This window comes from Panthera uncia (genome assembly GCF_023721935.1).
Source record: "Panthera uncia isolate 11264 chromosome A1 unlocalized genomic scaffold, Puncia_PCG_1.0 HiC_scaffold_16, whole genome shotgun sequence".
NCBI classification, from domain to species: domain Eukaryota; kingdom Metazoa; phylum Chordata; class Mammalia; order Carnivora; family Felidae; genus Panthera; species Panthera uncia.
The window spans coordinates 3,687,480-3,700,789 of NW_026057576.1; the positions used below are offsets into that span (position 1 = coordinate 3,687,480).

The window sequence follows — 13,310 nt, forward strand, 5'->3', positions numbered from 1 at the left end:
GAGGGAGCCTGGGGGCGCGTCCCGCCGGCGGCGCCCCCTGCTGGGTCCGGCGAGCGCGCGCGCGGGGCCGCCCCGGGGCGGTGCGGGGGGGCCGGGCCGAGTCTCAGCCCCCGAGGGGAACGGCCCCCGCCTCCCCTCGCGCCCGGCCGGTGGCGCCGGGAGCCCGGGCGGGGATGGGGGCCCCCGCGGCTCGGGGGGAGCGGTGCCCCCGCCCAGGAGCAGAGCTGTCGCTGCGGTCGCCGAGGAAGGAGGACGGAGCCCAGGCCCGCGCGGTCCGGGGAGAAGCCGGGGGTCTCATCCCGTCGGGAATGAAGGGAAGTGCGGTGGCCGTTTGCTCGCCCGGACCGCCGGGAGGACCGCAGGTAGAGAGAATGGTCACGGACCACCACTCCGCTCTCCGTTGCCCGGATGTCCTTCCTTCCTTCTCTTGCAGCCCCTGAACGAACTCCTCCGAGGTTGGGGCCGCCTGGTTCCTCCGCAGCCCTTCCCCGAGACCCCGGAGCTACCTTCCCACCCCGCCCCCCTCTCCCTCGCCACCCCCTGTGTCCCACGCAGCGTGGGACGTCCTCCGCCAGGCTCTGAGGGCTCTGGCACAGGTGGGAAACGTAGCTGGGACAGGTGGCCTTTCTTTGCGCGAGAAAACTTTGCTAACTGATGTGCGCTCTGCCACAGCCCTTAAGTAACTTTGTCGGGGCCGGGGTGGGGGAGGGGAAGAGTAGGGGGGAGGGGGAGGGAGGCCGGCGTGGGCGGGGGGGGGGGGGGAGGCGGGGGGGGGGGGGGGGGGGGGTGTGCGGGGATGAGACGGAATGGAGATGAGAATGATTTGTTTGCTGCAGATTGATTTTGCCAAAAAACATTGCCCTGGATTGGAGACTAGCCCATCCACGGACACTGAGTAAGCCGAGTAAATGCACCGAGTACAAAGTTGCCCAGGGTTAGTTGGGGCGTTTTCGCGGAGACACAGAGATGCTTAAAATCACAGGTGGCTCACCCGCTCCTCGGTGGGATTATAACTTGATGATCCAACCCCGTTCTACCCATTATCCCTCGTTAAGTTCCCATGGTTGGCATTTATGTATTTGCATGTTCTCGTTTGCTTAAACCAGAGTTAGCGAGTTGATAATTTTGAAGTCGTTACTGGGTGGTCTGGTGTTTATAAATACTGACACAATCACACGCAGTTTTTTTGTGAAACAGCTCATCGAGTGATGCCGAATGTTGTGCAGGTCGATTGGTAGCGACGGCGCTCTGTGTGTTAATGCCGCTGGGTGGGCTTTAAAACAGGTAGATCTGTTTTTGTAAAGCAATGGAATCGTGTTTAGTTTTCTTTTAAAGCAACTATTTTCCTATGGCTCTTCCTGTGCTTTTCTTTCTTGAATAGGAGCAGGCTCTTAACCACCCCCCCCCCAAAAAATACAATAGATATCACAATATTTTTCAAAAATTTCCAGGAGCTGACCTCCTGGTTTTCGTGATGGAATGTTTCACTAAAAGGTTCAGTGTCTCTGGTAGGAGAACTTCCTCTCTAGAAAAGAGGTGTCTCCAAAGTGACATCTATTCCGCGTGTGTAAAAATATGCAGAGTAGACTTTTAACTTCATTGGGTTACCGTGTTTTCAAGTATTTCGTTTTGCTTAAGTCCTATGCTTTTTTGATGTTTAATGTATGTTATTACTGAACCAGACATTAAACACAATTTTTAGTAGATATTACACCTAAATCATTCATGTACAGTGTGGGCTTAAAAGTGTAGAAAACCTGGCCTGTAAAACAATTACATCTATAAGATAAATATCGGAAGAAATACAGTGATGAAAATCCATTTAGCAAGTGCAAATCATTAGATATACATAGCAGCCTATGAAAGAAATCAGGAAACTTTGATGTTTAACAAATAATGTATTTGCTTTTTTAAACTATCCTAATACCTCTTTCAGAGAGAATGAGGATCATATGACTCATTTCATTTGTAAAGAATCATTTTAATTGTGTCCAGAGGATATTTTAGATAGATTATATTAAATATATATGTACACTATTACATTTCAATCAGCATCATTGTATTATCTTGGGTATGACTTTTTAAAAGTTATTAGGCCCTCATTTAGATGTTCAGTTCTTTCGATTGTGTCCTAAAAGAGCTTCTAATGCCCTTTGGGCAAAATAGGCAACTATCTATGGACGTACAGTTAAGCAAAGAGTTAATGTTAATTTTACTTCTTTCTCTAGAATTGCACTGTTAGAAAGTGATTTATAGGGACATGCTTATTGTAATATAATAACCCTTCTAATTTCCTAACGGCTTAGGTGATGTTGCTTTGTGATTTTTCAAAAAGTGCCCATTTCGTTGTATCTTTGGTAGTTAAATTTATGTGAAGTCAACACAACTGGTTACATGGCGTGAGTGGTACAAATACGGGGTTATCTGTGTGAAGTATTCCTCGTTTGAAGTTATATTTGCCTGTAACTTTCCCATCCTGACACCTTCTAAATACGGAAACAAAATAGCTACCTATAACTGCCTGACTGTTTAGTGTATCATTTTGTTACACATGAGGGAGATACTTGTGCTGGAATAGGAGACATCAGGAAAAGGAAGGACATAGTAAATTAATGCTTCCTAACTATTTTAAGGTCATGGATTCCTTTGAAAACCTGGCGATAGTTAGACATCTGCTCTTTGGACTGGGTTTCAAAAGGTTAACTGTTCTTGTAGGCAGTTCTGGATCCCTGGCTGAGATCACTCAGATTAAGTTCTCAGCATGTAGGTGGGCTTGGTTGCAGCACGTGCAAACCCTTGAGTCAGTCCGTTATAATGAAGTGTAATTACATGAATACTTACGTTAATCATAAAACAATGAACACTTAATTGGATAAGTAACAGGAACCTGGTATTAATTTATAGAAATGTGCCTGGAATATTTTGTCTTAGTAGACTTTACTGTTTGTTGCTAAACTCCTTTTTCAAAAATAACATACGGTAAATGACCTGAATGATAAAAGGGGAAGTTGAAAAACTAGGAAATCTTAACTACAGTCATATTGCATTGAAGACAGGGGCCTCAGTAGCAACCAGGTATAAAAAGACTAAGGCTGAGGCACCTGTGTGGCTCAGGAGGTTCAGCCTCTGAGTCTGGATTTCGGCATCAAGGTGAGATGATTGTCACCATCTCAGGGTTGGTGAGATCGAGCCCTGTGTCAGGCTCTGAGCTGACAGCACAGGGCCTGCTTGGGAGTCTCTCTCTGCCCTTCCCCTGTTCACACTCTGTGTCTTGAAATAAACAAACACTGAAAAAAAAGGCTAAGGCTCTATAAAAGTTGTTTTCATAAAAATGTCTTTAGGAGTCACCAGATTATTTACATGAAATTCTGTGGGTTGGATTATAACCGAGGTTGCTTTGCCTTTCAAAGGCTTGGTTCCCAGATGCTCCAGTCCCCAGCCAGTCCACGGCTTCCACGCCTGCCCCATGGCTGCTCTTGGAAGCCATGGTTCCTCTTCCATATCCTTGGTATCCTTCTCCCTTAAGATTCTTGACTCTGTTTGTTTATAATCGCCTATACTCTGAAATGATTTCAGGTAAATACCCAGTAAATCTTTCTCCAAAGACTTTGCCTCTAACACGTAGAGCTTGCTGCTGTCCCTCTGACTTCTAGCACTTGCTGTAAAAAGAAAAGCGCTGGGACGCCCGGGTGGCTCGGTCGATTGAGCGTCCGACTTCGGCTCAGGCCATGATCTCGAGGTTGGTGAGTTCGAGCCCCGCGTCAGGCTCTGTGCTGACAGCTCAGAGCCTGGAGCCTGCTTCCGATTCGGGGTCTCCCTCTCTCTCTCTGCCCCTCCCTCACTCATGCTCTGTCTCAAAAATAAACAAACATCAAAAAAATTTTTTTAATTAAAAAAAAAAAGAAAAGTGCTTTGTTCCTCCCCTTGAGCGAGCTCCTCCTTTAGGCCTGGCACGGTCCGTCTTCACAAGCACCCTGTGAGGAGGGCCCCACTTAACACAGACAGAAACCAGGCCCAGAGAGGCTGTGGTTTGCCAAGGTGATTGCTCAGCAGGGTTGAGGAATAACACAGACCTTACACCCTGCTCGCCCCACACTCCCTCCCCACCCCCACTGCCCCGGCCCTAGCACAGAGACAAGAGGAAAGAAAACTTTCACAAGTTCTTCTTGTGAATGCCAGCTAGCTCAAATGTCTAGTCGACAAAACTATTGCTAGTAACGCTTTGAATCAAGGAAGAAGACTCATCTTTAAGGTGAACGTTCGCTAGCATAGAGAGTCAGCACCAGTAACCGCGGTGCCCTGACAGCCTCGGATTCTTCCTTCGAAACCCTGCAGAAGTCTTGGAGGGGACTTCAGTGCCTTCATTTTCTAATTAAGTAGTTTTCTCTGATTTTTTCAATAAATTAGGAAATACAGAAGGCCTGTACAGTACATAAGATAGCATCTCATTGGCACGGCGTTCCGTTAGCAAGTCTTGAGACGTGTCGAGCACAGCGCGATGCTGTCCAGCCCGCTGTTCTCACCTTTTTTATGAAAGCTTTTCGTGTTAGTATACTTATCTGAAGCAACAGTTGTATCACCCTTCACATATCATCCTATTTTGCGGCCTAAGTTTGGCTTTCCGGCCTCTTTTCCCCTTTCCTTTCCATAATCCAAACTTTGGTGAGAATGACCCAGCTGGAATAACAAAAGAACGATATTCCAGTCCCTTCCTTTGACCCAACTCACGCCCAGGCGGCTGTCCTGCGGTGTATGTTTCTTTAAGAAATACCACACGGTGCTTAGGGTTCCACTGAGAACCTTTCTACGAGTCTGGAAAGGTGGACATCACTATCTCTTTGAAAAATGCTTCTCTCTTGTATTTTTTTTTCCACCTCCTTCTTGAATCCTCACTAGATGCATTTTGGCCCTTCTCGTTTCCGTCTTCCGTCTCTGCTCAGGCTGCTGATGCCCTCCTTCCACATCATGATGGTTTAATTGCTGCAGTGATTTGTAATTATTTTGTGTGAGCTCATCTACACTGAGAGTTATTCTTAGATAGGAATCTCAACTGCAGCAGGTGTGAAAGTCTCCCTAGTGGTGTTTCTTCTCATGTATCTGCTGGGATGCAGAGGTTTTATGGGTCTCAGAGCAGCTCTTATGTAAATTCCATGGCTTGGGGTGATAGCAGCACATATCTTTTGTAAATTTGGACACATTCACACCTATAAATGGTACAGGCTTGTAGTTGGTGCAAGCTTATGACTTTGCTTTCTTTCTACCCAGTGGTTCATCTTTCTATCACAAGCCTTAGAGAGGGAGGGATCTCTTCTTGTACTTTCTTTCATGGTGGGAGCTCCGGCCTTCTTCTGGACAGAGGCCAACTCTCCCATCTTTGTTGAGCGTTAGGATTCAGGCTCAGTATCTAGGCCCTAGATCCATATGTGGATCTAATAACCTGCATCTCTGCCTCTGATTTCCATTCTTTTTTCTAGCCTTGAGAATGTTCCATTCTTTCCTATTTGACTATATATTTGTAAAGTATTACCTTTTGTGAAGAATTTCCGTGTCTTGGTGGTACAAATGGTGCTCTCTCATGTCTTCTCAGTCCATTATATTGGAAGAACTCTGTAGGTGTAATAAATTTCATTATTTGGGGGGAATACTTCCTATGCAACCACTTCTGAAGATAATTATGATATTACGAAAAATAAGCTGTACTGGCTAGATTCTGAGCTAGATTCACAAAAGGGCTCCATGACATTCATTATCTCAATTTTATTTTTGGGGTACCTGGGTGGCTCAATCGGCTGAACATCCGACTTCGGCTCAGGTCGTGATCTCGTGGTTTGTGAGTTTGAGCCCCGCGTCAGGCTCTGTGCTGACAGCTCGGAGCCTGGAGCCTGCTTCGGATTCTGTGTCTCCCTCTCTCTCTGCCCCTCCCCCGCTAGCGCGCTCGCGCGCTCTCTCGCTCTCTCTCTCTCTGTCTAAAATGAACATTAAAAAACAAAAAAACAAACAAAAAGGATCATCCTTGAATTTCATCACTATGTGAAACTGTTGCGACAGGCCAAAATATAAAAACTTAGAGAAATGTATTTATGTAATCCATATTTAAAAGTGGATATTGTATTGTACCTTTCAGTAAGCCATGATCATCTGCATATTTGGTTTATGACTTTGTTTCTACATGTAGTAATCAAATGGAGGTGAGCCAGAAGAGTCATTTTCCTTTAAGAGATAAGAATTTATGTAAATTGGAAGCAAGGAGGAAAAAAACCTAAAAATCATTTTATCATGTTTGCCTCTTTTGACATTTAAAAGAAAACTATTTAGTTTCATAAAGTCTTCTTAGGTTCATAGTGGGAAGGGCTCCAGATTTTTCTATGTTGCCCGATTTAAAAATATTAACTACTTACTGGCAAGTGATGTTAATCCTTTATTTGCTACACATTAAACATTTGGAAGACGTTTTTCCAACTCATAGATTTTGGTTATTTGTAGATTGTGTTTTCAAATAAAGTCAACAAAAGGTGGTAATCATTTTGCAGTACATAAATGTATCAAATCAACACATTGTACACCTTATGCCTTTAAAATGTTGTATGTCAAATATACCCAGTATAGCTGGAAAGAAAATAAATGAATGGAACCCTACTCCCCCATTTCAAAAAAGAAAATACTGTTATATTATATAGTGATGGTTATATATCATTATATATGTGTCCAAACCTATAGAGCATACACACCAAGAGTGAAGTCTAGGGTAAAATACGGACTTTCAGTGATTATGAGGTGTCAGTATAATTCAGCTTTGGTAAAAAACGTACCATTCCGGTGAGTGGTATTGAAAACGGAGGAGTCTGTGCATGTGTGGAGGCAGGAGGTATATGGCAAATCTCCGTACCTCCCTCTCAGTTCTGTTGTAAGCCTGAAACTGCTCTGAAAAATAGTCTCTAAAAAATGAGCCGTGCATACATACACCACATTTTCTTTGTCCGTTCATGTGTTGATGGACACTTAGGTTGTTTCCATATCTTGGCTGTTGTGAATGAGGTCGCAGCGGACTCAGAAGTGAAGCTACGTCTTCAGTATCGTGACTTACTTCCTTTGGATATATACCCACAAGTGGCATTGCTGGATCATGTGATAGTTCTATTTTTAACCTTTTGAGGAACCTCCACGCTGTTTTTCCATAATGGCTGTGCCATCTTACGTTCTCCTCAACAGTTCCGGTTGTAAGAGTTCCGGTTCCTCTACGTCCTCGCCAACGCTTGTTATCTCCTGTCGTTTTTGATAATAACCGTTATAACATCTCATACTATACCGTACAGTGGAATTTGGTTAAGGTGATAGCGTTTAAGTGTTCTGACCAGGGAAGAAAGGCAGGAAGGAAGGAGAGAAGGGGAGGGGGAGGGAAGGAGAGCGGGAACCGGTAAGTACTTGAGGTGATAGGTGTGTTAATTAGCTTGATGGCGGGGATCATTTCACATCACGTTGTACACCTACAATTTTGAGGTGCTTGGGTGGCTCAGTCAGTTAAGCGTGCAACTTGGCCTGAGGTCCTGATCTCCCGTCCAGTCCATAAGTTCAAGTCCCCTATCAGGCTCTGTGCTCACAGCTCAGAGCCAGGATCCTGCTTCGGATTCTATGTGTGTCTGCCTCTCCCCTGCTCATGTGCGCTCACTCTCTCTCTCTCTCTCTCTCTCTCTCTCTCAAAAATAGATAGCCATTAAAAAAATTTTTTTAATATATGCAGTTTGTATTTGCCAATTATATCTCAGTCTGGGGGTGGAAATTTTCCACAGGATATGCTTTCGATGTGATTTCTATATTATATCCAAAGTGTGGCTGTCAACTCCTGCCCCAGTCAAACAAACAGATATCTAAAAGTTAATCTGCTGCATTCAGAAAAGGGAGGGGGAAGATTGAAAGGCCAGACTTCCATTAGCAATGGCTTGTGTTGTAGCGCCTCAGAGCTCCTCTGGCTCGCCTGCCCTGATCGCAGACCGCAGACTGTGTGTCTCCATCCAGCAGTCCGCTCGTCCCGCATCTTTGTCCAAAATGGGATGCCTCATTATTCACTTCAAACCATTCCTGCTCTGCTGGTTAACCTTGCTTTTCGTTCCACTTACGCTCCCACACAGCCACGTTAAAACCTTCCGCTTGCCCATCCAGCTGGGTGCTGAGTTCCATTAAAGCCTCGCTCTACACGGCCTCCCAGTTTCCTGCATTTGGGTCCAGTGGCCTCTGCTTCCATGATGCTTGGCAGCTTGGTACCTGCTACCATCTTGGATTGCTCGGCAAATTGTTGCGGAGTCGGGCTTAATGTTTTCCAGCCTCTCAAGTCTGAGCACGGAAACCTGCCCCGAACGTCCTTTGCACGTAGGAACTGTCATGAAGAAGCCGAGGCCCTGCCCCTGTCACCTTCTTGGACTGCTGTCCACCGGCCTCCTCGTCCTCCCCCTCGTCGCCATTCCCCTTCCCGCGTAGCCGGGCCCATGTTGGTTCCTGAGCTGCCTTGGCCTGGCCAGCACCGTCCGCTTCCACCTGTCCACGTGTATCTGCTCCATCCCCTGAGAAAAGTCCTGCCATAGGTTAGTCCCGTGCGGTGATTTTCCTGTTCTTCTCCCCCAAATGTCTTTAAAATCCCATAAACGTTCAGTGGCCAGTGCTGACCATTCACAGCCTCCAGCTGCAGCTGGAAGGACCCTTTAGCATCACGCTGCTGTCCTTCGCTTGTGCTTGACTTGTTCCCTCTCCATCCCGTCGGGAGTCATCCCAGACCTCCTCCCTGGTCCTCCTTCGCTGCTGACCTCCCTCCTCTCAGCTGGGACGATGCCCTGCCTCAACTTCCTGTTCTCCCCAACCGTAACCCTAACCATGCCTGCATCTGTCCTTTCCTCTTCGGAGCTGCTTCCCCGGGTCCTCCCCTCTTGCTTTTCCTTCACCTTCTTTAGGCCATTACACTTCTGTGACCCTCCCCTCCATGGTGCTTTCCCGTATTTATGAATTAGTGCAAGATTAGACATGTATTTGAGGTTTACATAAAAGACTTTAGAGAGAGAGAGTGGCTGCATGTATGACTGGTTTATTAAAGACAGAAAATAAATTATTATCAGCCTACCTTTGAGCTGTGTAAAGCGATCTTATCCTGTGCCTATCTTGATATAGTTTGTATTTGAAAATTTTAGTCAACTTACTCCATTAAAAAAATTGGGGCAAAAAAAATGATTTAAGACAGTTTTTGAACAATGAAAGGGATACATCGCATCATCCTCAAATCAGTAATTATGTGACATACTCAGTTCCACAAGTAAATGACCGGTATTTCTTGAACAAAATTTTGACGTACAATTGTTGTATTTAAAAAAGGAGCAAAACAATATGGGATGAAAGGTAAACAATTTTAAAGACTTTGGGGAGAGAGGATAGTTGTAGGTCCACAGCAAAATTTAGAAGAATGTACAACGATTTCCCATACTCCTCCTGCCCCCCCAGTCTCCCCAATATCAACATCTCATCCTACATTTGTTACAGTTGATGAGCCTACCGGTGGCAACTATTATCACCCAAAGCTCAGAGTTTGCAATTAGAGTTCACTCTTGGTGCTGTATATTCCATAGGTTTGGACAAATGTATAATGACATGCATCCACCATTGTAGCACCATAGAGAAAAGTTTCACTGCCCTAGAAGTTCCCTGTGTTCTGTGTATTTAGCCCTTTCTCCGCACAGTTTCCTGGTGACCAGTGATCTTTTTTTTTTAACTTTATTTAGTGTGTGTGTGTGTGTGTGTGTGTGTGTGTGTGTGTGTGTGTGAAAGAGAGAGAGAGGGAGGGAGAAGGACAGAGAGAGAGAGGGGAGCGGCAGAGTGAGAAGGAGAGAAAGAATCCCAAGCTGACAGTGCAGAGCCCGGCAGGGGGCTCGAACTCGCTAACTGTGAGATCACGACCTGAGCCAAGACCAAGAGGCGGACGCTTAACCAACTGAACCACCCAGGTGCCCCACCACTCATCTTCTTACTGTCTTCGTAGTTTTGCCTTTTGCAGGACGTCATATGCTAGGAATCATACAGTAGGTAGCCTCGTCAGACTAGCTCTTTGTACCTAGTAGCATGCATTTAAGTTCCCGTACATCTTCTCAGGGCGTTGAGAGCTCATTTCCTTACATTGCTGAATAATATTTCATCGCCTGTTTGCACCACAGTTTGCTTATCCATTCACCTACTGAAGGACATCAGGTTTGTGTGAAATCTTTTTAAATGCAAAGCTTATTTGACTTTTCTTTCCTGAAAACATTCCTAAAACTATTTATTTCAATGTGAGTCCATTTAAAAAAAACAATTGTTTATACTGTGGGAAGAAAAAGGCCTGGGATGATCTTCCTCATAAGGTACACTACCATTTGTGTCCAGATAATTGGCTGCGTTCTAGACATTTGTTGGTAAATCTAAATATATTTTCTTAGGGGCGCCTGGGTGGCTCAGTCAGTTAAGAGACTTCGGCTCAGGTCTTGATCTTCCGGTTCGGGAGTTCGAGCCCCGAGTCGGGTTGTGTGCTGACAGCTCGGAGCCTGGAGCCTGCTTCGGGTTCTGTGTCTCCCTCTCTCTCTGCCCCTTCCCTGCTCATGCCCCCCCCCCCCTCAAAAATAAATAAACATTACAAAGAATTTAATATATATACATTTTTTTCTCAGAAATGTATCGTATATCTGTTATGTTGGAAGGACATTTTTGCAAATGCTTCTTCAAGTGTTGATGTTGTTAAATAATAATGTTTCCGTTGCACAAAGCCTAAGTATTATTCGGAGTATCACCTCTGTGTTTCAGTTATTAAAACCAAGAATATATCAGAATAGATGATGGTCACCATTGGCCTAAAGAATAAGGATTCAAATGGGATAAGTTTACAGTGACAGTTTGGTAGAAAGGGACTGAGTGTGGCCCAGGGAGAGAAGGAGGATTCTGCACACACGGTGGGGACAAGCTCACAGCCGCTTGGCGATATACAGCCGTGTGAACCTGAGCAGAGGGTTTTACCAGCCATATCGATAAACCAGTAGTGGGCTTAATGTCCACATAGTGTAGCCTAGAGGTGAAAAAAAGCTTAACTGGTTCTTTCAAATATACAGAAAGAAGGAAGGAAGGAAGGAAGGAAGGAAGGAAGGAAGGAAGGAAAGAAGGAAAAAGAAAAGAAACAAAGGGAAAGAAAAAAAGAAGAAAGAGAAAGAACAAAAGAAAGAAAAGAAAAAAGGAAAAGAAAAAAAGATCTCACTTTGGGAGCTAAAGCAATTACTGCATGCTATTGAGTTGAAATGAACTGTCAAAAATGACTAAGCTTTCAGTTATACTCCAAGGCATAAAGGTGAACTGAACAGAATCATGTTCCAAAAGGGAGCACGCACGTTGCCAGGGATCGAAAGTAGGATGCGATCTACAGAGGAATTGGGAATCCTGAAAGTCTGGCTCGAACCAAGGCCACAAACTGTCCTCAAGTCTGGGCTCCGTTTAAGCTTTTACTGAAACTGAAGTATGCTATTTTCCTTCTGTCTGGTTATCTAGGGTTTTGTGAGAGACCAGAGTTCTTTCAGGAGTCAGATTCACGGAAGGGAACACCATGGTGGCCACCAACAGTTGTCACGCGTAGCTGAGGACCCTCGTAGCCCCATGATGAACACGTCGGTGACCGATTTCCATCTTGAAGATGACAGTGTGAGGTTAATAGTTACACAGTGCCCTCCCGAAAGCATTCAGGAGCAACAAGGAGAGAGAAACCCATTCACACTCTAGTTGAGGCAAAAGTAGGAGACAGCTAAAACCCAAACACAAAATTAGTAGAAAGTTGCCCCAAAGAGTAGGAATCGAACAGGGGTATGTCTGAAAGAATAGCGAGAGAGGCCACTGGAGCTGCAGACTCAGAAACCCGGGTGTGTCCTGCGTGGTGCAAAGTGTGCACGTCTCGCAGGGAGGACGGGAAGTGCACACGCGGACGGCAGGTGGGCAGACAGAGTCGCACAGGTCAGTCACCCGTCCAGGAGGCAACCTGTTGAAGCTGAGCATAGACGGACCTTGTATTAGGGAAGGGAAGGGGAGGGGAGGGAGGAGGAGGGAAGAAGGAGAAGGGAGGAGGGGAGTAAGGAAGGGAGGGAGGGAGGGAGGGAGGGCTGACTGGGAAGCGAACATCGGACAAGCACAAAAACTCCGGATCGTGAAGAAAATTGCGGTCAGACCAGAACATCTCCCATCCCGGCACAGACCTCCTGAAAGTAGCCACTCAGAAGAAGGGAGAGAGGAGAGGGATGGCTGTGTGGAGCGGGCTTGTTGGCGGAAGCGAGCAGCATTGCGCTGACCGTGTCCGTCGCCCTCATGTATTTCTGAGTCTGGCATCATAGCGTCTCGTCTTACACTGGGCTATAGCTACGTTGTTGTGCGGCTGTGGCTCCATCCTTGGTGACCCACGAGACTGGCCTAGGCATCTGGACTGATAGCGGGGCCCCTGTTGTGCCAAACACATCAGAAGTTCTGCAGAGGATCCTGGAGAATGGTGGGTATTATGTTATACATCCCCTGCTTGGTTCTGTTGTGTTGCCACGGCTGAGAACCACTGTTCTTCATGCCTCAGTCTCTCTGGCTTTATCTGTGCTTTTCCACGCACCATGTTCCCACCCCGGGGCCTTGCTTGTGCCTCTTCAACATAGAAGATCGTTCCCGCCCCAGGGCCATTGCATGTGCCACCCCTTGCCCGTATCACACTTTGCCCTAGTATTTTCACGATTAGTTCTTTCTCATTATTCAGATCATCCCACAAAGGCCTGCCCTATGTATTTAAAATATTCTCCCCATCACCCTATTTCTTTTTTTTAATGAAAAAAAAATTTAAGTGTTTATTTTTGAGAGAGAGGCAGAGTGTGAACAGGGAAGGGGCAGAGAGAGATGGAGACACAGAATCTGGGCTGTCAGCACAGAGCCCGACGCGAGGCTCGAACTCATGAACTGTGAGATCATGAGCTGAGCCAAAGTCAGACGCTCAACCGACTGAGCCACCCAGGGGCCCCCTTATTTATTTTCTTAGTAAACTTGCCACTGTAAGAAACCTTCTTGTTCATTGTTTTCACATTCATTGACTGTTTCCTCTCAACTAGAATATAAGCTCTAAGAAGGCAAGGCCTCCTTTGTCCTGTGCACTCTGGTGTCCTTAGCATCTAGAACAGTGTTTGGGACCAACGTCGTGCTCATTGGATCAAAAACAGCAGACATGGCCTCAGCAGGATCCTGGTGGCCTTTAAGTATAACTGGTTCGTATAAGACAAACCAAGTCAGCATCCCAGAAA

General features: G+C 45.9%; 1 protein-coding gene across 3 annotated transcripts in view; it reads left to right on the plus strand.

Annotated features, from left to right (window-relative positions):
* Positions 1–114: 114 nt before the first annotated feature.
* SGCG (sarcoglycan gamma) overlaps positions 115–13,310 on the plus strand; it is a 146,983-nt gene continuing 133,787 nt past the window's right edge. For 2 of the 3 annotated variants that reach the window (XM_049646719.1, XM_049646717.1), the window contains exon 1: positions 115–362. In XM_049646719.1, the coding sequence (XP_049502676.1) occupies positions 174–362 (189 nt within the window). In that variant the 5' untranslated portion in view covers positions 115–173. The remainder of the gene's footprint in view (positions 363–13,310) is intronic. The other variant, XM_049646718.1, reaches the window with a different exon arrangement.